The 23,177-nt window shown below is 36.7% G+C and overlaps 3 protein-coding genes and 1 long non-coding RNA gene across 7 annotated transcripts; 3 read left to right on the top strand and 1 right to left on the bottom strand.

Moving 5' to 3' along the window:
- Nucleotides 1-1,282: 1,282 nt before the first annotated feature.
- On the top strand, nt 1,283-5,936 carry LOC103945324 (probable LIM domain-containing serine/threonine-protein kinase DDB_G0287001). 4 transcript variants are annotated; one of them, XM_048569434.1, is made up of 4 exons: nt 1,283-1,905; nt 2,079-3,159; nt 5,050-5,121; nt 5,414-5,936. In XM_048569434.1, exons 1-4 carry the CDS (start codon nt 1,514-1,516, stop codon nt 5,702-5,704), a joined length of 1,836 nt encoding a protein of 611 aa, XP_048425391.1. In that variant the 5' UTR covers nt 1,283-1,513; the 3' UTR covers nt 5,705-5,936. The 4 variants fall into 4 exon arrangements, with proteins under 4 accessions (XP_048425391.1, XP_048425393.1, XP_048425392.1 ...); XM_048569436.1 differs by lacking the exons at nt 5,050-5,121; nt 5,414-5,936 and adding an exon at nt 4,087-4,105; XM_048569435.1 differs by lacking the exons at nt 5,050-5,121; nt 5,414-5,936 and adding an exon at nt 3,517-4,070.
- An 818-nt stretch (nt 5,937-6,754) lies between these two features.
- LOC103945334 (LRR repeats and ubiquitin-like domain-containing protein At2g30105) lies at nt 6,755-10,181 on the bottom strand. The gene is made up of 10 exons (XM_009355897.3): nt 9,866-10,181; nt 9,677-9,771; nt 9,181-9,339; nt 8,764-8,874; nt 8,569-8,669; nt 8,321-8,458; nt 7,940-7,988; nt 7,740-7,805; nt 7,142-7,261; nt 6,755-7,054 (listed from the first exon to the last, which is right to left on the bottom strand). Exons 1-10 carry the CDS (start codon nt 10,047-10,049, stop codon nt 6,944-6,946), a joined length of 1,134 nt encoding a protein of 377 aa, XP_009354172.2. The 5' UTR covers nt 10,050-10,181; the 3' UTR covers nt 6,755-6,943.
- A 1,373-nt stretch (nt 10,182-11,554) lies between these two features.
- On the top strand, nt 11,555-12,200 carry LOC125470326. Its single transcript, XR_007252641.1, has 2 exons — nt 11,555-11,828; nt 11,945-12,200. It is a non-coding gene; the product is annotated as an uncharacterized LOC125470326 (long non-coding RNA).
- Nucleotides 12,201-18,767: 6,567 nt separating this feature from the next.
- LOC103945314 (uncharacterized protein At5g39865-like) lies at nt 18,768-20,083 on the top strand. Its single transcript, XM_048569230.1, has one exon. It carries the CDS (start codon nt 19,056-19,058, stop codon nt 19,824-19,826), a length of 771 nt encoding a protein of 256 aa, XP_048425187.1. The 5' UTR covers nt 18,768-19,055; the 3' UTR covers nt 19,827-20,083.
- Nucleotides 20,084-23,177: the final 3,094 nt, after the last annotated feature.

Raw genomic sequence — 23,177 nt, 5'->3', positions numbered from 1 at the left:
TTTCGGTTTTGAATTACGCAAGTATGGTGGATTAGGGGTGTTGAGAACGTCGCAATGGAGAAAGGCAAATGGGGCGATGGGTGAGAGGAATACGATGATAGATAAAGCAAAAAGCAAATTAAATACCACGTGTGTACTGAGCATGCGAAAGAAGAAAAGGAATGTGTATAATTCATTTCTCAAATTAAGATGCACAACACATCCTAGATCCAAACTCGAAATCTAAACTACCAAAATCGAAAGAAAATCTCTTACTACCAATACGTTGTCCCGGTGAGCAGTGGAATAGATGATTTGTTATCTATCCAGATAGTACATAATTCGTTCGTTAGATAATTGTCCTGTGATATCACCAATTGCGATTGAGAATTTCTCCACAACACCACGAGCATAAACCTCATACCTTGGAGCATAAAAACCTCCATGATTCAAGATCGAGGATCCGGGCCTATAGCCCAAATCATGTTCCAAGCTGCCGCCTCTATAAATCAAGGCTAAGGTCCAAACCCAACATGTCATTTATCGGACCGAGCCGAGATTTGAGTGGGCCCATCACAAGGGACTCCCCGGACGATCCATTTGGAGAATTGACCATTTAACAGGAGAGAAATGCAATGTGATTTGAAAATGGTGGACCCGGCCGAAGAAAAAGTAGCTCCCTATCCAACTCCCAACCGCAATGAACCCCACACCTATAGATACACCGCGATCCCCACGTTGGATCAGATCGGAAAGCAGCATCATCATCACTTATAATACACGGGCAGTTGTAATTTATGAGAAATGCAAAAAAGCAGATGGAATTTCACCGTTAACTTTCGTGTCAATATTTTTTCCTTTTGAGAGATTGCTCTGTAATTTGTAAACCTATACATTAACGAGTAGTATAACATTGTTATCTATTTGTTTCATTTCTTTAATAACTATATGGCTCACCAATATATGTTGACCTTATTATTAGAGTGCAAATAATAGTACAAATAAATGGTAAAAATAACATTTTTCTTCATTAGCGAGCTCGTTTGGATAGGTTTTTAAAATGATAAAAAACTTTTTTTTGATAAAAATATTTTTAGAACCAATATTTAGTAAATATGTAAGTAAATCATGAAAAAACACTTAAAAGTGTTTTTTTGTAAGAAACATTAGTTATGTGTTTTTTTTCAGGAATCACTTAAAATGCTTTTGAAAACCAAATTTTTTTTTTCCATCTAAAAGTACTTTCAATCATTTTAAAAACACATCCAAACCAATTTACCAGGAAACCGAACCGGCACAAATTGCATGCTCACGCTCGCAAACAAAATAACAAAACCACCGCGCCTCTCCTCCCTCTCTCCTTTTATTTGTCAGAAAATGAAGAAACTCAGAAATCTGAACAAGACGAGACTACTCTCTCTCTCTGTACTCTCTGTGTTGCTGAACTAAATACAGAGACGAGGGGCGAGTCACTGAGTCACTAAGTCGTCCGAGCCGAGCCCGCACTGAGCTTCTCTAGCTAACTTAGCTAACCATGGCTGCAGCGCTGGAGTGCTGGTCCGGCCGAGCGAGCGCGGACGAGGACATGGTGGAGCAGGGGCTGATGAGGACGCATGACAGATCGGAGGGTGCGACGGCGGAGCCGGAGAGTTCGACTGGCGCCGGAGTGAAGGATTCGTCCGCGATGCAGAAGAAGCTGCAGAGGCTCAGCCGGAACGTATCCGAGGCCATCGCGTCGCTCAAGAACTCGCTGAATCTCGACTCGGCGAGTGACTCGGCGACAGCGTCGTTTGGAAAGATCGAGAGCTCGAGGAAGTTGGTGTGGGGGAGTGTGGTGCGAAACCTCACGCAGCTCTACCCTGGCAGTCAGCTGCCGGAGAAGCTCGTCTCCAACATTCGCAAGCATTACGATTCTCTTCCCCTCAGGTTTCAAAGCTGAATCTTTAGCTCTGTTTGGTTACTGAGTTTGGTTTATACTTGTTTGGATTGATGGTTGCGACTTTGTGCAATTTGTTGAGCAGCCAAACAGAGGATTTGGATTGTGTTGTGATTGATTTTGCTTGTTTAGTGATTTGGGTTTTTTTGTATGTGTTGAATAGTTATGCTCAGGCGGGGTTCGAAATGAAAGAAGTGTTTCTTCATATAAAATTGATAGAGGAGGCATCATTGGATGGGCATCCTGCAATGTTGATTCAAGAGGTGTCTGACCTGGAGGCTCAGGGGTCTGTGTTCAAGCTCACATTTGCTTGTAATTGTTCGATTTCATGGCCATTGATGTCCGGTGCACTCGATAATGATTTGATTTGCTACAAGAAGATACAGATTTTTGAGAAGAAAGGGTGTACTATTGGTGTTGTTCTTCTTATGGTTGAAGCTGGAGAAGATAAATTGTTCAGAAACCGGGTTGAAAATGCTTTGAAGTCGGCCATAAGGAAGCCCAAATCGAGCACAGTGAAGCTCGCATTTGGGCTATGTGGGTGTCAAGAAGAGAATATTAAGGGGAGGGAGGTGGAGGATATTGACGACGACATTGGTGAACAAAACTATAGGAATGGGTTTGAGATTTCCAGCCACATGATTCAGCTTCCGAATCCTCTACCCACTTCGTCAGTTGTTGTATCAGTAGACGAATGGCAGACAATCCAATCTGGCGGGGATGGGATAGGAAAGTGGCTGTTGAACTCTGATAATTTCGACTTTGTTGATCAGATTGGACCCAATTCATATAAGGGAGTGTACAAGGGGAAAAAGGTTGGAATTGAGAAGCTTAAAGGGTGCGACAAGGGGAATTCCTATGACTTTGAACTCCGAAGAGATCTTTTGGAGCTCATGACATGTGGGAACAAGAACATTCTGCAATTTTATGGTGTTTGCATCGATGACAATCATGGGTTGTGCGTTGTTACGAAGCTGATGGAAGGTGGATCAGTATATGACTTGATGCTTAAGAAAAAGAAGCTTCAGACTAAGGACATATTAAGGATTGCTGTTGATGTAGCAGAGGGAGTCAAGTTCATGAATGACCACGGCGTTGCATATAGAGACCTCAACACACAGCAAATATTATTGGATCGACATGGGAATGCTTCCTTAGGTGACATGGGTATAGTTGCTGCTTGCCAAAGTGTTGGTGATGCAATGGAGTATGAGACTGATGGATACCGGTGGCTAGCTCCCGAGGTTAGTTCATTGTTGCCTCAGTTATTATTCCGTTAATTAATATAGCTTAGTACTTATCAATCATCATGGCAATCTTTAAACCAGTTAAATTGAGTTCTTTCACTGCTACAAACTTTTTATCCTGTCAATCTGCATGTTCCAAAGCACTGGGAACAAATTGACGCTCATCCACTTCCATCGTCCATTGCATATCCAAATGTGTCATAAACCAAGTTCCACATCTGTTGCTGTTGTTCCAAGAACTCTCTTATATGATTGAATTGCAGATAATCTAGGCATTATTTTACTACAAAGGCTTTACCTGCATAGACCTTCCCAGCATACAAGATTTGATCTATTTCTTACGGATTGTGTTAGGTTTCACCGGCACTCGTAGCAGATTCAATGTATCAATTCACCTATTCATGATCAATCGATTTTCACTAGACACTTTATGTCACTTACCCCGACATAATTGTTTGAGCATGCCGACCATGTCTTCATGGTTGTTGGCACTTTACATCTCAATGTACTGTTTACCTTTGCCTGGCTTTTTAGGCAAAGGATAATGCTATGTAGGCAAATTTGCAAACCAATAGTCTTTGAGATTGGCTAACTCTACATTTTGGTCTTCGACATTGAAAATCGATAGTTTGTCCCCCGTAAATCATTTTGTCCTTCCGTGAAAAACCTGTCAATCCTCGTTACATTGTCATGTGAACGATCACGAGACTATATTTTTAAGGGTATTGTTGTCAAACCAACCCCTCCACATACGAGTATTTTGACAAATTTTACTCGGAACGACCACAATGATTTGCGGTGGACAAATTCAGAGACACTTCTATCAATTTTCAATGTCAATGACGAAAATAAGGAGTTATGCCGATCTCAAGAATCATTTTTGGCTAAAAACTCACTTTGCCCAGCTACTTTTATTCATTCCAGTAAACAAATCTCCGTAGCCGCAAGTAGTGCTACCTTCAGAAATACAGGTATTATAAATGAAGCATTTTAGTTTTTAGCCTGATCACAGTTCAAGCATTATACCCTTTCCGGATCAATTGTTTGATCCCACTCTATAAACCCATATTTTAGGGAATTGTTATTAGCACTCCAAAAATCTCATTATACACTCCTCACACATGTATTTTTCTTTCTAATTATAGAAAGTTAGGAGTGCCAAATGAGATTTTGAGAGTGCTAATAACAATTCTCATATTTTATCCAACTTTTATATGCTTTTGATAATAATTGGATGCTGATACAAACTCTAGGTACAAATACTTGATGATGAAATTAGATTTGCTTTGATTTGGGTCACGGGAAATGCGGATGCAAATCACTTAGAACAGAATAATTCTCTTTCTTTCATCCAGTTTGGCCTTTTGGGACCACTTTTTGTCACTTTCACTTTATTATATACTATCTAACAATCTGAACGCCTCCAACAATGAACTTGCTCAGATTTTTTGTAAGCACAGTGCATTCTAATAAAAGTTAGGCTTATTTTTAGCTACATCATTTGGAACTCGATTTTAATCTCACTTACTTCCTGTGACTCAAAAGTCACAACTTTACTCTCTGAAACTAAAAACTTCGCTTCACTTTGCCCCCTAGGACTCGATTTTGACCCATTTTTGCTCTCTAAAACTCAAAAGTCGTCATGTCACTATATTAAACTCAAATTCGCTCCACATTGCCTTAATTTTGTTAATTCCATTATGTGGGTTTGATTTGGGTGCAATAGGTTAATCAATGTCTTTTTTATTTATTTCCATTTCAAAATATCTTCTTTTAAACTTAACATTTCTGATTTTTGAATGTTAACGTATAGCAGAGATTTATAATCAAGTTCATTGGAACACGTGGCATAGTATTATTGGGTGATGGGTCCCACATATGTTTCAGGGGCAATTTTTGAGTTTCGGAGAGAAGAGAGAGAGCGTCCACAAGTCAAAGTGGAACAAATTTAAGTTTCAAGTAGTAAAGTGGTGATTTTTGAGTTACAATAGTCAAAGTGAGATTAAAATCGAGTTACAGGAGGCGTAGCAAAAAAATAAGCTAAAACTTAAACTTGAAATGTTCTTCCACCTCATCTCTGATTTGAATTACTTGTATCGAAGCTATCCAGCATACTAGCTGGGTGACATCTTTTATTCACCAATGTTTTTCCACATCTTTCCGCTTTGGAATTATCTCCCATTTATGATATGAATACTTGAAATACATAAATGGTGTTCATTGCTTTGTTTGGCTTTCTGGTTGGACACAGATCATCGCTGGTGATCCAGAGTGTGTAAGCGAGACATGGATGAGTAATGTGTACAGTTTCGGGATGGTAATTTGGGAGATGGTCACTGGTGAGGCAGCATATGCCGCATGTTCACCGGTCCAAGCAGCGGTCGGGATCGCTGCCTGTGGACTCAGACCCGAGATTCCGAAGGACTGCCCACAAATTCTGAAGTCCTTGATGACCAAGTGCTGGAACAATTCACCGTCGAAGCGCCCTCAGTTCTCGGAAATCCTATCAACTTTGCTGCAATCAAGCAACAGTAATAGGTGAACATCCTTTAGCTAGCCTCACTGATATTTTATTGGAACTCTCTCTCTAAAAAGAGGGAAAAAAGAGAGAAAAAATGTATATTTTATTGGATTACTTCAGGCTATCTCTAATGTTCCGGCCTAAAGTTAAAAGTTTGGAAGTTATATCTGACTTTAAAAGTTATATCATCTCCGATATACATTTTAACTTTTAATTTTTAACTTTTGTGCATTGGAGAAGGTTCGAACTCAAAGCTAAATTTTTGTGTTGTTTTTATTTTATTTCGAATCATAAACAACTAAAGCACATACATTTTATTCCATGACATTAAAAACTCTCATCGCGTTCTTTGCGTTCTCCTTGTCGATTCCGCTAGTGCTCAATGAGATCAAATTCATATTGTGACGTTTTCCCTATCGTGACGAAGCTAATTGTGGCCATTGAATACATATTGGAAGAAAAAATGTTAACTACTTTTTGAAATAAAATAGGCGTTAAGCAAGAATTCATGGTATTCCATCGAATGACGACGGTAAATGCATAAAGTTGGCCATCAATTTTGAAATAATACTTATTTTTTGTGTAATTCAGTGAGGATTCCACTGTAACTATGTTAAACCTCAATTAAACATGACTTGATACTTGAGTGAAATTTTTTTAGCGCGCCAAAAACACGGCCGGTACACCAAATGTAATAATACAATTAGTTGATTTTTTTTTTTCAAGTTTCAAATCAATTACATTATTTCACTAGTGCACAAGACCGTGTTCCCGACACGGTGAAAAATTCTAGATACTTGACTCAAAAGTCACATCCCTAGTATTTTTATCCAACTAAATAATTGTATAGATCCAAATGTATAATATATGCAATATCCTTCCAAACATATGAATTATACCTCAATAGTGTTACAGGTTATCAAAAACTACTATTTGTAAAAATACGTCAAAAAAGGTCCTAAATTCAACTCCCTTCTTACCAGTAATTACAAAAAACATTCTAAACTAAAATTAACAAGGAATTATGAAAAGATTAATCACTTCAAAGAAATGTTAACTCGCAGAACGAACGACAAATCAAACGCTTCTTATAGTAAACTTTTCATGTCATCAATTTCTTTGATTCATGCAAAATCCTATGACAATTCAAGTTCCATAGACATCAGATCAGAGCTTGGTTTTGTAATTCTAGATACAAATATAGCAAGCATGGACAACAAATTTGCACAATTGCGAACTGTAATCCAGACTTGAGCGGCATCAGCTCTTATCAGCACCTTCATCAAATGCACCGGAGTTTACAACTCGGAAATCCAGTTGCTTCTGATGCTTCAACCGGCGTCGTTCATCAAAACTTTCCCAGCCTTCAAACTGTGAACATAATGTTGTCAGTGACACACCGTTAAAAGAAAAAAGCTGGACTACTTTACAGAATGACATTTGGTACTAGGTACGTACCTGACGAAGGACATCCACAGTTATTTCTGTATTGTGCAGATCAAGTGTTGTGAGCTGTAAGCACATTTTGAATAACACAGTGGGAAGCGCTTTCAAACCGTTGTTGCTGAGATACAAAGACTGCATAAAAGTAGAGACTTCAGGTGAATATCAGCCTGGTGACTTTGCACTTACTCTACAAGTGCTCAAGTTAGAAGACTACTACTGCTAAAATGATATCTATAAAATCTTCATGTAAAAGTTCATGGATGACGAGGCAGTAAAAGGAGTCAAACTTTAGGATGGCACGATACCGTAACCATTAGGTCTTAGCTCAGGTATATATCAATGGGCAACAGGGGGTGTAGGCAGATACAATAGCAAACATCAAGTCGATGGGCGGTGAAAAGCAGGTGCAATATGAATAAAGTGCGAAATGGAAAACAATCTTATAAGAAAAGGCAAAACAAATTACTAAATTAATTCTAATACAGCAAAAACGTAATCAGTGTAATACGGAACATTAACTAATTAACTGAACCGCTCAACTTTGGAGGGGGTAAAAACTGAAAAGAAGAAAGAGGGATAATAAGTTCAAAACAGTAGATTAAGTAGGGACCTTCAGATTGTTCAAATTTCCCAATGTCTCTGGCAACTCGGAAAGAAGATTTGACGAAACATCAACCTGCACCATGTCGAAAGTAAGTCAGATGCATGACTGAACTACCTAGTATGGGAAACAACCAACCCTCTAATCACCCCTCCACCCACCAGACACCTGAAAGAAACGAAAAAATAGGAAAACACCAAAAGAAGTACCTCAATAAGAGCATTGCAATCCCCTATACATGTAGGGATGATGCTTATCCTGCAACATAGACACACGTAAGTTTAAGTAAGATATATTACCAACATTTTGACGAAAAAAAAGATATGTTACCAACATAACACACGTCTTTAAGAAATAGTGTCTTCATCACTATATCATCGATGCATAAAGGGGAAACAATTTTCCTAACCCAAAAGCATTCACAGAAGAAAATAATATGTCCACAATGTAGACATGCCAAATTTATTAATCCTATCACATTCACATGAGAAGACAAGGAAAAACAAGAGGCACTAGATTTTGATTCTCTACTTCTCAATACGAAAAACACATGTCCTTGGCATCCTTGCATATAATACTTTCAAAATTACCTGTTATTGTTCGCTTTCAGAACTTCAAGCTTAGTCAGAAGTCCTATTTCATTTGGGAGGCTAGATAATTTGTTTTTTGCAACATTAAGTTGCCTCAGTGATGTCAACAAGCCCAGTGAAGATGGCAATGTCGTTAAACTGCATACATCATGCTATTCATCAAAATATCCAACACAATGTGAAGAGATAGAAAATGAAAGCCACCCGTTATTGGTTAGCTTTATTTGAAAAGTAAAAGAGACACTCACTGGTTTTGCTCCAGAGACAGAACGGTTAGATACTTCAAAGTTACTATTCCTTCCCAGCTAATAGAATCATCCACTATATCATTTGCAGCGAGCAACAATTTCTACAGAATTTTGAGAATGAACTGAAACTAAGTAAAACTTATGGCAAGAATTTGATGTAGATGGAGCGAAAATATGAAACAGAGGTTTCTGTACCTGCAAGGAGCTTAGACAACCAATCTTTGAAGGTACATCTCGAATAGAATTATTGCTGAGTTCAATAACTCTTGCAGAAGTCCCAGAAGCCCACACTTCATCAGGTATAGCCTTTTCAAATAAGATCAACAAGAATTTGTCAACATCAGAAAAACTTAAGTCCTCTAAAACAAAATCAATATTGCACTCCGATCGGATTCACAAGTATCAATGGTTCTGATTCCCACTTCATTTCTATTGGTGAAAAAAAAAAAAAAACCTCTACAAGGCATATCACTTCTATTAACATACTCAATACCTGTTAATCAGGCCACACACATTACGAAACAAGAATGCTTCTCTTGAAGTGAAATGTAATCAGAAAAACACAAACTGGGAGATAAGGGTCTATAATCAACAAAGGTCAGTTTCGTATACCTTCAAGTTGTAGTCAGACAGTCCTATAACTCCAGTAGCCTTCCATCTATCCAACCGGTTCTTATCAACAGGAACTTCCGTCTTTTCTCTTCCCAATGTATCAACAATTCTGAATCTGGAAATGGGGCGTGTCTGAGCTTGTTTTAGGATGGGTCCGTCCTATCCATACCAAAATTTCCACAAATTACCACATTATCAATAACCCATTTGTAATAACTCAACGCTTCCGAAAGAACACTTAAAAATGCACATCAATCTCCACAGTTACTCCAATCCATCCAAGGTTTGATGAAATTGATCACCCACATTTTACTCAAGGAAAAAGAGTATCTTTCTTGATGAACCATCTTTCTTTTCATATATTTTCTCGACTACCAATCAAGTGGGGTTCTTCCATTTCCATCAAACTCAATCTCCCAAATTCAATTCAATAAATTCAAGAAACCAAAAGGGTAAAAAAAAACAAGAATTGAACTTTATCTAGAAACACCCGTACCCCTTGGTGCAAGCCCTGAGAAGCCATGAGCATGATCTTGGCTCCATCCCTGACCTCAGACTCCTTCAGTGTCATTCCATCCACCAGAAGCTTCCCTGTCACAAAATACCCACAACCCAAAATTCAAAACAAACAACGAATAGAAAACTTGCCATTCAATTAAAATCAAACGAATCCAAAAGGAGGCACCTTTGCAGATGAGCTTTTGGCCGCGAGGAAGGACATTGGTGAGAGGCTGCAGAAGGGCCTTGAGGTCTTTGATGGTGGAGTCCACAGAGAGGTTTGTGATGGGAATTGTTCTGCCGCTGAACTTCACGGTGAGGCTTACGGTGGCGCCTCCGCTATCGTCACCGCCGATGGTACTGCTTGCCATTTTCTCTTTCTTGCTGTGAGTTCTTGGTGGGTCTTCTTCTGCTTGTGTTTGTTTGCGTCCGATCCTTCCTCTAACTTTTCAGAAACGAGAGTGGATGGCCTCCCTTCTTTGCTTTTATTTTATTTTTTATTTTGACAATACTCCAAAAATCTAATTGTAAACTCTAAAACTTCCATCTATTCATTTCGAAAGTGTGTTTAAATGACTAAAAATACTTTTACAATTTTTTTTCTTTTTTTTCTTTTTAAACGAATTCATGATAAAAATGTAGGTTAATCCTCAAGTGTTTTATTAAGAAGCACAAAACTAATGCTTCTTACACTTATTTTTTAAACTCAAAAGCATTTTTATTAAAAACTGATTTTAAAAATATTTTCTCTAAAATTTTTTTTAGTCATTTAAAAAATAGGGGAAACTTGAAATAGGTCTAATGTTATAGCCCAACATTAGGATTAGTCCAATTTTTAGTTACTTTTAACTTAGCTCCAATGACTAGGATTCCATGTCAGCAATTTTTCAGATTAGGTTGATTTTTTTTGCATTGTTATTACTATTTTACCCACCTATAGATTTTGCACGTTCTCCATATATTTCCCACATTTTAAATTTTTATCAGAATTCAAATTCATTGTTCAGTGGTCCTTCATCTTTCTCCCAGATTTCTTTATAACAATTTTTGAATTTGAATTTCTTATCAATCTATTTTTAAGGAAGGCTTAATCACTTTTAACTTTCTAGTAACTTTCTATACAAATTACATGTGTTTATATTTCTTCAAAGACCTATTCTCTAGGTACAATTTTTATGATCGTGTTTTTCCTTCGTGGTTTGTCGATACTCAACCTTCTCCATCTATCAAAGAACTAAAACATAGCAGATTGAATGCCAATTAATTTTCAAGTCAGGTATATTATAATTGTTTTCCACTTTATTGTTGTTTGCTGTGCGAATTCAAAATATGAAGACTTTATCCTAATCCCCCTAATCCCTTTCTATCATCTCTCATTGATATGCTTCTTTTTCTTTTTATTAAAAAAAAAAAAAAAAAAAAACCAATGCACAGAAGGTGTTTGATGTTATGTCTCTTTGAAAAGTGTACTCTTTAATTTCCGGTAGAAATTTATTGTTCTCTTATTGTCACTATCTTTGTCACTTATTCTAGATTTCGAGCCGCCTGATGATAGCAAAAGGAAGAAATTCATTGTGATTGGAGTTGTTTCAGCATTATTCCTCATTTTCTTGATTTTGGGCATTCTTTGGTGGAAAGGTTGTTTACTTGAAGCTGTTTCCACCGTTTTTCCAGAAGCACCACATGCATTTTGCATGTTTCATTTGAAATTGAATATACAAAGTAAATATCCAAAGCAAATGGGTTCTGGTTATGGTGAAGTCGTTGCTAACCTGTTCCAAAAATGTTGTTACGCTCCATCCCAACTTGTGTTCGATCAGGAAATGAAAACTCTCATCAAGGATAGTTGTACAATAATTCAGAATTTTTTGCAAACCACAGCCAAAGAAAACTGGTCCAATGCATACTTCAGGGGGAAAAAATATGGTGAGATGTGCTCTAATATTGCAGAATCCTTCAATTCTTGGATTTTGGATGAACGCAAGATGCCAACTTACCAAATGATTGATAACATACGTGTGAAGTTGATGGAGATGAGTTCTAATAGGCAACGTGAAGCTGAAAGATGGACCTCACCAATATGCCCAACAATGGATGATGAAATGATGAAAATGGTTGAAGTTGGGAGACATTGGCAAAGAGGCCCCCAGGTAACCCATGTGATTATGTCAAAGATTATTTCACAACAGATTTCTATAAGTCTTCTTATTCATATCCCATCATTCCTGTACCTGATGTTGAAAATGATGAACAATCTATGAGTCAGAAGTTTGTGATAGAACCCCCATTGACAAAGAGCCCCCAGGTAGACCAAAAGTTAAAAGACTAAAATCTACTGGGGAAGAAACACGCCCCAACAAGTGCAGTAGGTGTGGTGATGCTACACGCCACAACCGGAAAACTTGCAATGCCCCTATTTGACATACATCTCCATTGCCATTTGGATTTTTTTTTTTCAAATATATGAACACATGTTTTTTTTTATCAATGTAATAAAATGATGCCTTCGACTTTTTAGTTTACTCATATTCTTCTTTTTTCCATTATCTACTTACATGTCATATGACTTATGCAATCTGTGAAGACTATATATTTATTATGCTATCATTACTAAACCTTCCAAATCAAACCTATATATAACAAGCTGCCATAAGATGTTAAATTTTATCCTACCTATCAATTTGGCTTACAATATAAACTACCTATCCTTGTAGAATATGATTTTTACATTCACCATTAGTTGTATAAGTTTATTACTTTTTGGGACGGTTTTAAACTACCTAACATGGAGTAAAATTACCGACAACCATTTTTTAAAAGATTATTTTTGCAAAAATTTGTCTAAAGCGGAAGTTATTTAACTATTTGATTGTTATTGTGAACATTTCATTGTGTTTTTAGCAACACTATGCTTGTCTAGTTTTACTGTCACAATTTTTTTTTCAATTAAACAATAATGTCAAATTTACTCTAGTATTGCTATTATGGAAAGACATTATTGTGAATATATTGATAAAATGAAAATCTTAAGGTATATTAAGTTGGGGAAGCAAAAATTCCAACATGTAGTAGAAAATCCCACTTATATTGTATTTAAACTACCTAACATGTAGGAAAATTACCGACAACCATTTTTTATCAACAATTTGAAAGTACCCGTTCTACAGGTATACCACATGACCATGTATGAAACTGAAATCTTCTGAGAAGTTACAATACCTGTTCTACATGTATACCTATCCTTGTAGAATATGACTTTTACATTCACCATTAGTTGTACAGATATATTACTGTTTGGGACAGTTTTAAACTACCTAACATGTAGGAAAATTACTGACATCCATTTTTTATCAACAATTTGAAAGTACCTATCCTTATACAATTAGAAAGTACATTTACGAACTATATCCAGATAATGACAAAATAACATTATCTGAGATTAAAAACAAATCTTATTGTGCAATCAATAAAGGGAAACATGAAGAATATCCCCTTTCAATTGAAATTGAAATTAAAAAACAGATACGACAAAGCATATCTCAGTTTACATAACACCCAAACTTACAATACCTGTTCTCCAGGTATACCGGGAAGTCAGAACCAGATCTTCGCCTATTCTGTTTTCATCATTGGGAGAAAATTTATAGCTTTCATAGCTTCATACGGATTTAGGATTCAAAACAAGGTTTCCTTTGGACACGGACGCAAACCAGTTTGAAAGATGGGAGGATAAGGTTTTTGAATAAACAAAGAGATTAATCTACAAGAGACCTGATAAAGGGGTCTAATGGCAATTATTGTAATTTTGTTGGTAAATTATGTGCATTTTAATTGCTGACATGGATGATTGTTGTACTTACTAGTCCCCACTTATGCTTATGTAATATAAGTGGATTCCATTCAAAACAGGCTTATAAAATTGGACTCATATCAAAAGAACCCTTTAAAATACTTTCCAAATGAGACACATTTAAGGGCGTGTATTCAATTGAGATTTTGAAAGGTTTTAATTCTTTTAATGAATATAGGGGTATTCAATTAGGATTTTAAGTGATTCTCTGAAATTCAAGGTATATTCAATTAGAATTTTAAGATAATTTATTAAAATCTTTAGAAATCCAAGTGTATTCAATTAGAATTGATTTTAAAGAATTTGAGAGAGTTGAGGAACTAGAGGAAATTGGAGAGATTTCGTATTGTATTTTAAGCATCCACAAATCTCACCTCTCCTCATGAGATTTTGAGGGAATTGAATTAAAATTTTATATGAAATCTCTACAAATCAATTAAACTCCATAAAAATCCATAAATTTATAAATCCATTAAAATTTCTCAAATTCTCAATTGAATACACCCCCCTTAAAAAGAAAAAAAATTCTTATGAGAAATGGGCACAATTAGATTTTTGAAATGTCATTTTTAATGTTGGTTTTTATCCCTCAATTTAAGGGTTTTTGGACAAGCTTTTATTTTATCTTTTTTTATACAATGATATATTTACAAATAAATATTTTAATAACTTTAAATTTAACCAATTTTTCTCAAAAATAATCTATGAATGAGGATTAAAATATATATGATTTGGATTCTTGAAAAGTTACAAATGAACTCTATAAAATATACGTCAAAAAATAAGTGTCATGGATCTTGATCCATTGAAAATTGTTTGGGTGTCCAGAAAGAAGCCAGCCATATCTCCTCCACATTGTTCTCAGTCCAACACTGACGATATGCTCATGGAGTGGTGTTTGTAACAAGAAAGATCAGATTATTTTGTGGAAGAACTTGTATAAGGTTTGGGAAATATGTTGTACTTGTGATTTTGTATGCTATTACTGTTGTTGTGTGGTGTTTACTTTGTCAAACTATCATTAATTAGGTATGTGTATCATCTGTTTCATGTAATATATCATAAGAAAATGTGGTAGCGGATAATTTTGTTAGCATGAGCTTATCTTCTTAAACTTTGGTATGACATGATTTGCTTCGATGGCGGTTCGTTCTGCTTTGTTTTCAAATCATGTTGGCTTTCCTAGCTTCTGCTTCTCAAATTAATGTGTTCGTCATACAAGTTTGTCTCACTTTTTTTTTTTTCCTTAACCTTGTGATGTTGCTTAGTCTATTTTGCAAGTTTAGATTTTTAGGTTCAGCTTTAGGGGGGTTAACTTTCATATACCCCGTCTTTTCCTTGTATTTTTGTTTCTAAAGGGGTAATGATTATGTCCCCTTCTTTTTATGTATTTTTCTTATCCTTTTATCTTGTATTATGAAAAGTTAGCTTTATGTCCCCTGATTAGGTGTACCATTTTTTGGATATCAATAAAATTCTCCTTGTTGAGGTTTTCTAAAAAAAAAAAACTGTTTCATGTAAGTTATGGTTTCTTTCTTCTTCATTTGTTTTGACAGGAAATTTCACGTCTCCGTTCTTCTTCTTGGCACCACGGTAATGCAGTAGACGATTTGATATGACTTTATCTTTGTTTTCCATTAATGTCCGTCTCTCTCTCATTGTTTCATGGAACCGACATAATTGATGGAGATCAGATGAGTGTTAACAGAGTCCTTATTTTATCACTTTTGAAACTGGATTAATGAACTCTAGCTGGTATTGGCTTCTTTTGTGGGTTTCCTCCTTATTTTTATAGGAACTGCAACACTTTTTGGCCGCAACGTTGTTACCCTTTTGTTACGTCGGTTATGATATTGAGAGATTTTTTGTTCGTGTTTTATAAGAGATTTGTAGACGTACGTTGGATGATAACTATTTAGTTTTGTAAAATACGATGTGTAATTGTCTTTGAGGATTTGATTTTCTGTATCTTGCATCATGTGACCTTGAAATTGCACACAAAGATGAAACAGATGATTGTTTGGATCAGTAGTCAGCTTTTAGTGACCTCTCTCTTGAGGTCACTACATAGTGCATGTGACTTTCGGTTTAGGTACCATTATATTGTTTTTGTGACGAAGTTAGTGACCAAAATTATGGTCGGTAAAGCTTTTATACTCAGTGACCACGCAAGGCCGGTCACTAATAATTTGGCATATTAGTGACCTGATATTTCAGCATCACTAAAGAGAATTGTGACGAGCTTGTCGCGACTTCTCAGTGATCAGCCTTTTTTTTGGTCACTGAGTTGGTTTAGTGACCATTTCACTTTCAGTGACGAATGAATGGGTCAGCTAAATCCCTGTTCCCTTGTAGTGTTGGATGAGATTGTGGTAACGAAAGCTGAAGACACAGAAACTTCGAAGACAATGTCACCAGAGCCGAATAAAGATTCGTATTTTTACGTGCATTTTGACTGCCCGCGCACAATATGCCGTCTAAATATTAACAAATTCTCCGGAAGGAGCTGCGGCAAGCCGAGGTTTGAAACTCTGCTTGAACATGTCGAACGAGGCTTTTTGAGAGAGTCGGATGTTTATGCCTATGATTTCCCCCATGACACAGATGAGTGACGGTCCATGGCATAAGGATTCCGTCCCGAGATTGATTGATCACACGATCATACTTGGGGAGAAAACAATCTTCCATATGGCGGCGAAAATCCATGTTTTTTTTTAAGGTTTTTGATCATCTTCTTCTCCAATCCTGTAATGATCTCCCTCATTGCTCGCGCTACTCTAGTCGTTCCGGAGCCACAAGCTGGTTGTTGTGTATCATACCAGAACGGAAAATGTTGCATACATTTTTGACACTCACAAAGACCAATGGGAGCCTAATAAAAGCAAAATCCTTACTGTTGGGTTTTGGGCTGCTGCGGAGTTCGAAGGCTTTCTAATCGGCATGATTCGGTTTGGCAAACAGTTTGTGGATAAGAAGTTGGATTCGAATGGGATCCCCAAGCGGTATTGGGTGCTACATGAGCTTGATGAGAAAACATGTGAAAAAAGCTAACACGCCATATGTTTTTGTATTATTGAGATGGAAACGCTACGTGACAGTGTATCCGTGTCATGTAAGTCCTCCAATAATATAATCAAAGCTACACGTGACAGTGTTTTGACAGGTGCAGGTCAACTAGATTTGGTCATTTGTTGCTGTAGAGCCAAACCAATGCAAGGATTTGCCAGCTCTGAGACTCACAGAAGAAATGAACAAATCCATACCTTATTTTGGAACCCTAAAAACTCGAGTTTTGGTTCACATGAAAGAGGATCTCTAGGCTGTTTTTAAACTCTACGTTCAATCGATCAAGCATGTGGCCACAAAGTCCATAACTTTGTTACTCTACTTCTTCTTCTCCCCGCAACCCATGTGAACTTTTCAGAATCCACCCACTGGGTGGGTTTTCTACTTTTCTAACTTTTGCTTTTGGAAACAACAGATTTATTCCCACTACCAAAGTTGTATTGTCTCCACAACACTACGCAGTTAATTATGCATGGTCCCTCATCCTACATGTTGGATATATCATTGCTACTCGTTCACTGTCTCCTCTCTTATTATTATTCTCTTTTGACTTCAAAATAAGTGTGTGAAAATACATTTAAACTTATATTCGATGTCATTGGTTTGATTTTTGTTCAAAAAAATAGTTTATATATACGAAGATTCTCGATGCCGTGTTTCTTGAAGGATGGATGCGCTGAGAGAATCTCACCTATGATCAAGTTTCTGATCACCACGTAGAGCTTAGACTTTAGTTTTGAGTCTCGGGTTGGTTAGTTGCTTGAATTTTAGATTTGAAGTCTCAAAGTTTGGTATCCTAAATAATCATACATGTCAATAAATTAGATCAATGTGAAACAGTTGACTAACAATAAGCTTTTCTCGACTCAACAAGCCTTCAAAATATAAAACCGCGTGTTCTCAGAAAAATTATAATTGTATGTGCATATGTAACAAAGATGAAAACAAAAACCTAATTGTAAGAGGGTAGCAATCATAATCTACACATCTAAGCTATGGGTAGGAGGGAAGTTTTAAACTCGGGCCAAAACAGATTGAAAAATAAATGTTATATTCACCAAGACAATCTACCGCTCACAGCGTAATCGGTTTAAGTTGTGTTCGTGTGAACTGGTGAAGATTTTGGCAAAGCAGAAATGTCAATGTGCTTGCTTAGTATTAATGGGCTGGCAAGAAAATGAGCACGCTCCCGTACTTCTGCATTGTGTGAATAATTTAAGATCCACTACCACCCTTCTTAAATATATGCTCTAGAATAATATAAATAAGCTGTTGCATAGCAAGATCTTGTGCAGATCATTTAGACCAATAAGCACATGAGTTTAATAAAAAGCTTTAATTTAAGGCACATAAGCAGATATGCTAGCTATTAAGTTGGAAGCTTAGTTGGCTTGAGGTCAACCTTTTATTTATCTCGTTTTTAAGATTTTCGACTTACTTGAACTGCTTTCTTTCCAATCCGAACCGCTTTTGTTTCTTAGACTTTTTTCCACTTCAATTGACCTCTATCTTGTACTACATCAATGCTGGTTAAGTTGTAGGTGAATGTATAGAGTAAACTGAACTCAAGCTTAAAAATGTCATTAGCATCAGTCATCAGTCATTACCAACTCTTGTGTAGTCAAGCAGTTTTGTCCCTCTAAATCTCAGTCTAAATCCAACCCATGATAAATAAAGTTCACCCAAATATACGTCAACTGTGACGTATACAACACATAAAAGGAAAGAGTTTTTTGAAATGGATCCAAAGTAACTAAAAATTAGACCTATTTTAAAAGTCAAAAATCACTAAAAATTGGATTTATTTCAAAATGTAGTCTATAAAATTTGACCTATTTCAAATTTTCCCTTTAAGGAACAAGCTTGACTAGATAATTAGGAAAATTAGGAAACAAGCTTGACTAAAAGTATATGGAAAATTAGGGAAAAGTTACTTAATCTCCTAAACACAGGTCCTCTCATCTATAATTAGACTCTAAATCCCAATTACTCATCTCACTAATTACCACCTCTCATCCCTCCCCTTCTCTCTTAAATCCCCATTAAGGCATAAACAAAACACACCACCTCTCTCAACTACCTTAACCAACTGCCTAACACCACCCCCACCCCCCCCCCCCCCCCCCCCCCCCAACATTTTACCTATCTATCCAGTCCAGTCCAGTCCAATCCCTCCCTCCCCCCCCTCTCTCTCTCTCTCTCTCTCTCTCTCTCTCTCTAGAAAGTTCTCCACAACTTTGCAGAACTCCCTTTCAAATTTCAATCACCAAGGCCTTTGTTTTAAGCAAAGCAAAACCCAGAAACCAGAGAAATCACTCCACAAATCCCATAAATTCAAAAAACAGAGCAAACCCAATTCATATTTCTTCCTGTTTTTTCAACCCAATTCATAAAGTTTCAATCTTTGTTCAGTTCTTCATCTGGGTTTTGCTAAAATCCAACTTCTGATCCCAACCCTCAAATGTGGCGGCCGTGGAGCAAATCAACTGTTCAGATTCACGGCACGTCATCCCCATCCTCCCCCTTCTCCTTCTCCTCCTTCAAAGACATCCAAACCCTCTGCGCCGACGAAACCGATGACCACTCCCAGCAACCGACAACCGGCGCCGCCACCAAAAAAGCCTCCGCTATTTTCCATCGCGTCCGAGTCGCCAACTCGCTCCTCCGCGCCTGGTCAGCCGCCCAGCCCTTCACATCCTCACACCTCAAACCCCAATCCGACGATGAAATCTCCACAAAACAATCTGAGCCGTCGATCAGCTCCATCCCGGGCGCGGAGAAACGCATTGTCGTTTACTTCACAAGCCTACGTGTCGTTCGGTCGACGTTCGAGGACTGCAAGACCGTCCGATCGATTCTCCGAGGGTTTCGCGTCTCCTTGGATGAACGAGATCTGGCGATGGACCACCGGTTCTTAACCGAGCTGCAGCAGATTCTGGGTCAACAAACTAAGTTGATGTTGCCGAGGGTTTTCATTGGCGGGAGGTACGTAGGGGGCGCCGACGAGGTGAGAAATTTGCACGAGACGGGCGAGCTCAAGAACTTCGTGGAAGGATTGCCCGCACAGGAACCGGGCGTATGCGACACGTGCGGCGGGTACAGATTTATTCTGTGCGACGAGTGTAGCGGCAGCCACAAGTTGTACTCTGAGAAGAACGGCTTCAAGAGTTGTACGGCGTGCAACGAGAACGGTCTCATCAGGTGCTCTTCTTGTTCGTGTGCGCCGCTCTAATTTAGTAATTTTCCCTCTAAGTTAGAAATAACAAAAATTAGAGAAAAATGTAAAAAAAGAAGGGATAAAATCCACTTGGAGGGATTTTTTTTTTCAGTTTTTGTAGTTTTGTTATTAAAAATGTTGTTGGGCATGTAAGAATGTGCAGGCCCGGCGCATGTGGGGGTGTGGCTGGCTATGTTGCCACCCAAATTATGGATTAAAAAGGTTAATGTCAGCTAACTTTGATTATTATATTTGAGCTGAATTTAAGTACATTTTTTCTTCTTCCTGAATTTTTTTTTTATTTTTTCACTCTTTCTGTTTTTATTTTTGAGAAATTTTAAGGTCCAGAGATTTCCCTCCGGATCTAGCCCGAGGAGTAGGAAATTGAAACCATTCAAATTGAGTATCTTTATTACTAGTCCATCTCACATTAATTAAAGGTTTGAATCTCTTTTTTTTTTTTTTGTTGTTTCTCTTGAACGTTTTAGATTTTCTGATCATTAAACTCCATGAGGTTGTAAGAGAAGTCAAATTCGTAACCAAATTGAACATTATATATATATATATTCTTTTAAAATTTATCCATTGGACTGTCAAAGAATTTTCCCGCCAACAAAAATTGCATATATATCTTGTCTTGCACGTGAAGAGGAATTGAAATTTTAGACGTGGAGATTGAATAGAGATCTTGTATTCACAGTTCCAAAGTCATGTTAGACAATTGAAATTTTCAAATTAAGTGTATGTTTAGTCTAAAGAATAAAAAAAACGAGGCACTTATATCAAAACGCCCCATTTTTAAATCTGACGGAATTTAGTTAGTGAATTAGAGCTCATGAGGAAAATTGTTGGTATTTTGTGGTTCCCTACGTTTTCGGACAAGGGGAAGAAAACCCTTTAATTTTCATATTCTTTGTACAAAAAGACACATGAAAGTTTCATTTTAAATAACCAAACCCAGTGCATGTTTAACCAATGAGCAAAAATGTAACATATTCGAGAAAGCACAAAGGTTTGGAGCCTCTCACCCTTTGTTCGAACTCTCTACAGATGCATTCTTTGGGGTTACTGGTTCTGCTTTGGCATATCAGTTGATCTGGGATCAAAAGTACACTGCCGCCTCATGTGCTACTAGAGATACATGAGAAGGAGAACTAGTCTATTTTCAATGTGTATCTACTATATCAAAAAAGGGAAAAAAGAAAGGAAAACTAATGAAAAGAACTTGAAAATTTTGAGTTTTAATGATAAGGACAAAATAAAGGGTAAAGTAAATAGTACCAAGATTGACTTTTTAGTGTAAAAATATAATTTTTCTTTAAAATAAACAGTATATAGATCTTATACATTAAAAATCCTTTAAAATAAAAAATGAAGCCTAAAAATACGAAGCCCAAGGCCCATTTTTCTTGTGTAACCTTGAGGTTGGCATAAGTACAATGATGTGGATTTGGATCCCATCCGATTAATATTATAGAAGTTCTAGGGATCCTCACATCTTAGCTGTTTATCATACATCGTGTGGTCAGAAATTATTTTAAATTTTTTTATTTAAAATTAAACATAACGAAAACTGATTATACGATGTATGATGAACGACTATAATGTAAGGATCATTAGGATCCTCACAAAGAGAATCCAGAAATGACCTCATCCCAAATGATGTATGTCGGAGAAGATGCACATTTGATGCTCACCTCTCATTATCTCTTAAAAATTATTAGGTCAAATGTCACTAGTTTAATAAAGTGATTAATAGAGAATTGGCACATATCGTTTTAGGAATATACCCATCTTTGTTTCTCACCTAAATGAATATAGAAAAAAGTTTACAAATTGTACAAATGAAGCTCCATTTTGATAGTGTACGCTTAAGTTTTTGGAGAAACTTAGGTAATTAAAAGATGAGCTATGTGGTTTCGTTCAGTCCAATTCATCCTTTACGTCCTTTTTGATCGTATGTATCAAAGCTCAAGCTTGGTTTGTTTTGAAGAGAGATTTCAAGAAATGACAGATCTATTCACTTTATCAATAACCGAGTCAGATCAGTGAACTGAATTACTTGTAATGGTTAATTGTTACAATTGCGAAAAAAGGAATCTGTTTTCTTATATAAAATCATTCATATATGTGTGGATATAGATTACATATCCATTTCTTTATATGGACCCATTTAATTCGTTTTTCTCCCATTCAAATCAACTGAAACAAATAGAAGATTATGCAAAACGAACCTTATCAATTTACAAATACAGCTCGTACTTATGACTATTAGTTTGGGCAGGTTGACCAATGCACATGTGATATGGTTCCCGTTTGGAACGAAGTTAAACTTTGTGAAACAAGCATAAATTTAGGTCCACCTCACATAACATGCATGTGACAAAGTACCTTATACCACTTCAATCATGGAGGCATAGGTCTTACTTTTGAGAAGGATGCGCTGCCATTGATTTCAATGGAGCTGTACACACCGGATGATGTGCAAATTCCCATGTTAGATGTACTTTATATAATTCATCGTTTTAGATGATAGTGTCACAAATCAAGATTCAATAGTCATTTCGTTTAATGACACTCAGTCTTCACCCTTCTTGTTATAAGCCGTATCAATGGTTCCTACATCACAAACCAAAACCAACTGGCTTCTCAAAAGCTCATTTAAGAGACTCAAAACTCCTACACATTGATCCAGCGTCACTGGAAATATAGATAGTCCGACATTTTCTATACCAGGAGGTTGTGTTGTCTATTTTTAAAGGAGACCAGAAAGCCCCACATACGGTAATGGGTCTAATTCAACTAAGTACTCATTCAAGCACAAACCCTAAAAAAATTCAGCAGCAAGTTAATGTGGTCCGGCTATGGCGGGTCCAAAACCCTAAAAGCATTTTCAAGAGAAGTTCTAAATTTTCGTTAAACTAGCAAGTGACCAGTGTCAAAAAATTATTAATTTAGTTACTCAGTTTAATTTTTTTACTTCCAACAACACTCTATTTAACAAATTTTGAAAACTCAACCTCCTCATTTTCTAAATGATCTTCTCTCTTCCTTTCTCCTTGCTTAAGGGTCCACCGTAGAGTTTTATTATCTTTTTAATATTTAGCAAGTGAACGGTTGCTCTTTAAATTTAAAGCGTGACTATTCATTTTGTTATACCAGAGACACTTTACAATATCTTGAAAATGAATTTTTTCAGTTTAGCTCTTTAAAATAGAATTTTAGTTGTTTTACATAAAGCCTCTATGAGTATAGCAACACTTTATTAGCTTACAAAACCCTTAACACAATCCATACACACAAAAACAAAAAGATAGCATTTCCCTTTCTTAATTTTCTGTGTTTCTTTTATGCGAAAACAAAACC

This window comes from the organism of the source record quoted next, unplaced genomic scaffold (genome assembly GCF_019419815.1).
Source record: "Pyrus x bretschneideri cultivar Hongxiangsu unplaced genomic scaffold, Pyrus_bretschneideri_v1 Contig5, whole genome shotgun sequence".
Taxonomy (NCBI): Eukaryota; Viridiplantae; Streptophyta; class Magnoliopsida; order Rosales; family Rosaceae; genus Pyrus; species Pyrus x bretschneideri.
The sequence above is the reverse complement of the archived record's forward strand: the minus strand, read 5'-3'. Positions and strand labels throughout refer to the sequence as shown.

What these genes read in the sequence shown, in the direction of transcription:
- LOC103945324 (XM_048569434.1), top strand. Translation starts at nt 1,514, where the DNA reads ATGGCTGCAGCGCTGGAGTGCTGGTCCGGCCGAGCGAGCGCGGACGAG. An exon ending in TACGATTCTCTTCCCCTCAG is followed by an intron (nt 1,906 to 2,078) that starts GTTTCAAAGCTG and finishes TGTGTTGAATAG; the next exon opens with TTATGCTCAGGCGGGGTTCG. An exon ending in GGAACAAATTTAAGTTTCAA is followed by an intron (nt 5,122 to 5,413) that starts GTAGTAAAGTGG and finishes GGTTGGACACAG; the next exon opens with ATCATCGCTGGTGATCCAGA.
- LOC103945334 (XM_009355897.3), bottom strand. Translation starts at nt 10,049, where the DNA reads ATGGCAAGCAGTACCATCGGCGGTGACGATAGCGGAGGCGCCACCGTA. An exon ending in CTCAGGGCTTGCACCAAGGG is followed by an intron (nt 9,340 to 9,676) that starts GTACGGGTGTTT and finishes TGGTATGGATAG; the next exon opens with GACGGACCCATCCTAAAACA. An exon ending in CTGTCTCTGGAGCAAAACCA is followed by an intron (nt 8,459 to 8,568) that starts GTGAGTGTCTCT and finishes TGATGTATGCAG; the next exon opens with TTTAACGACATTGCCATCTT.
- LOC103945314 (XM_048569230.1), top strand. Translation starts at nt 19,056, where the DNA reads ATGTGGCGGCCGTGGAGCAAATCAACTGTTCAGATTCACGGCACGTCA.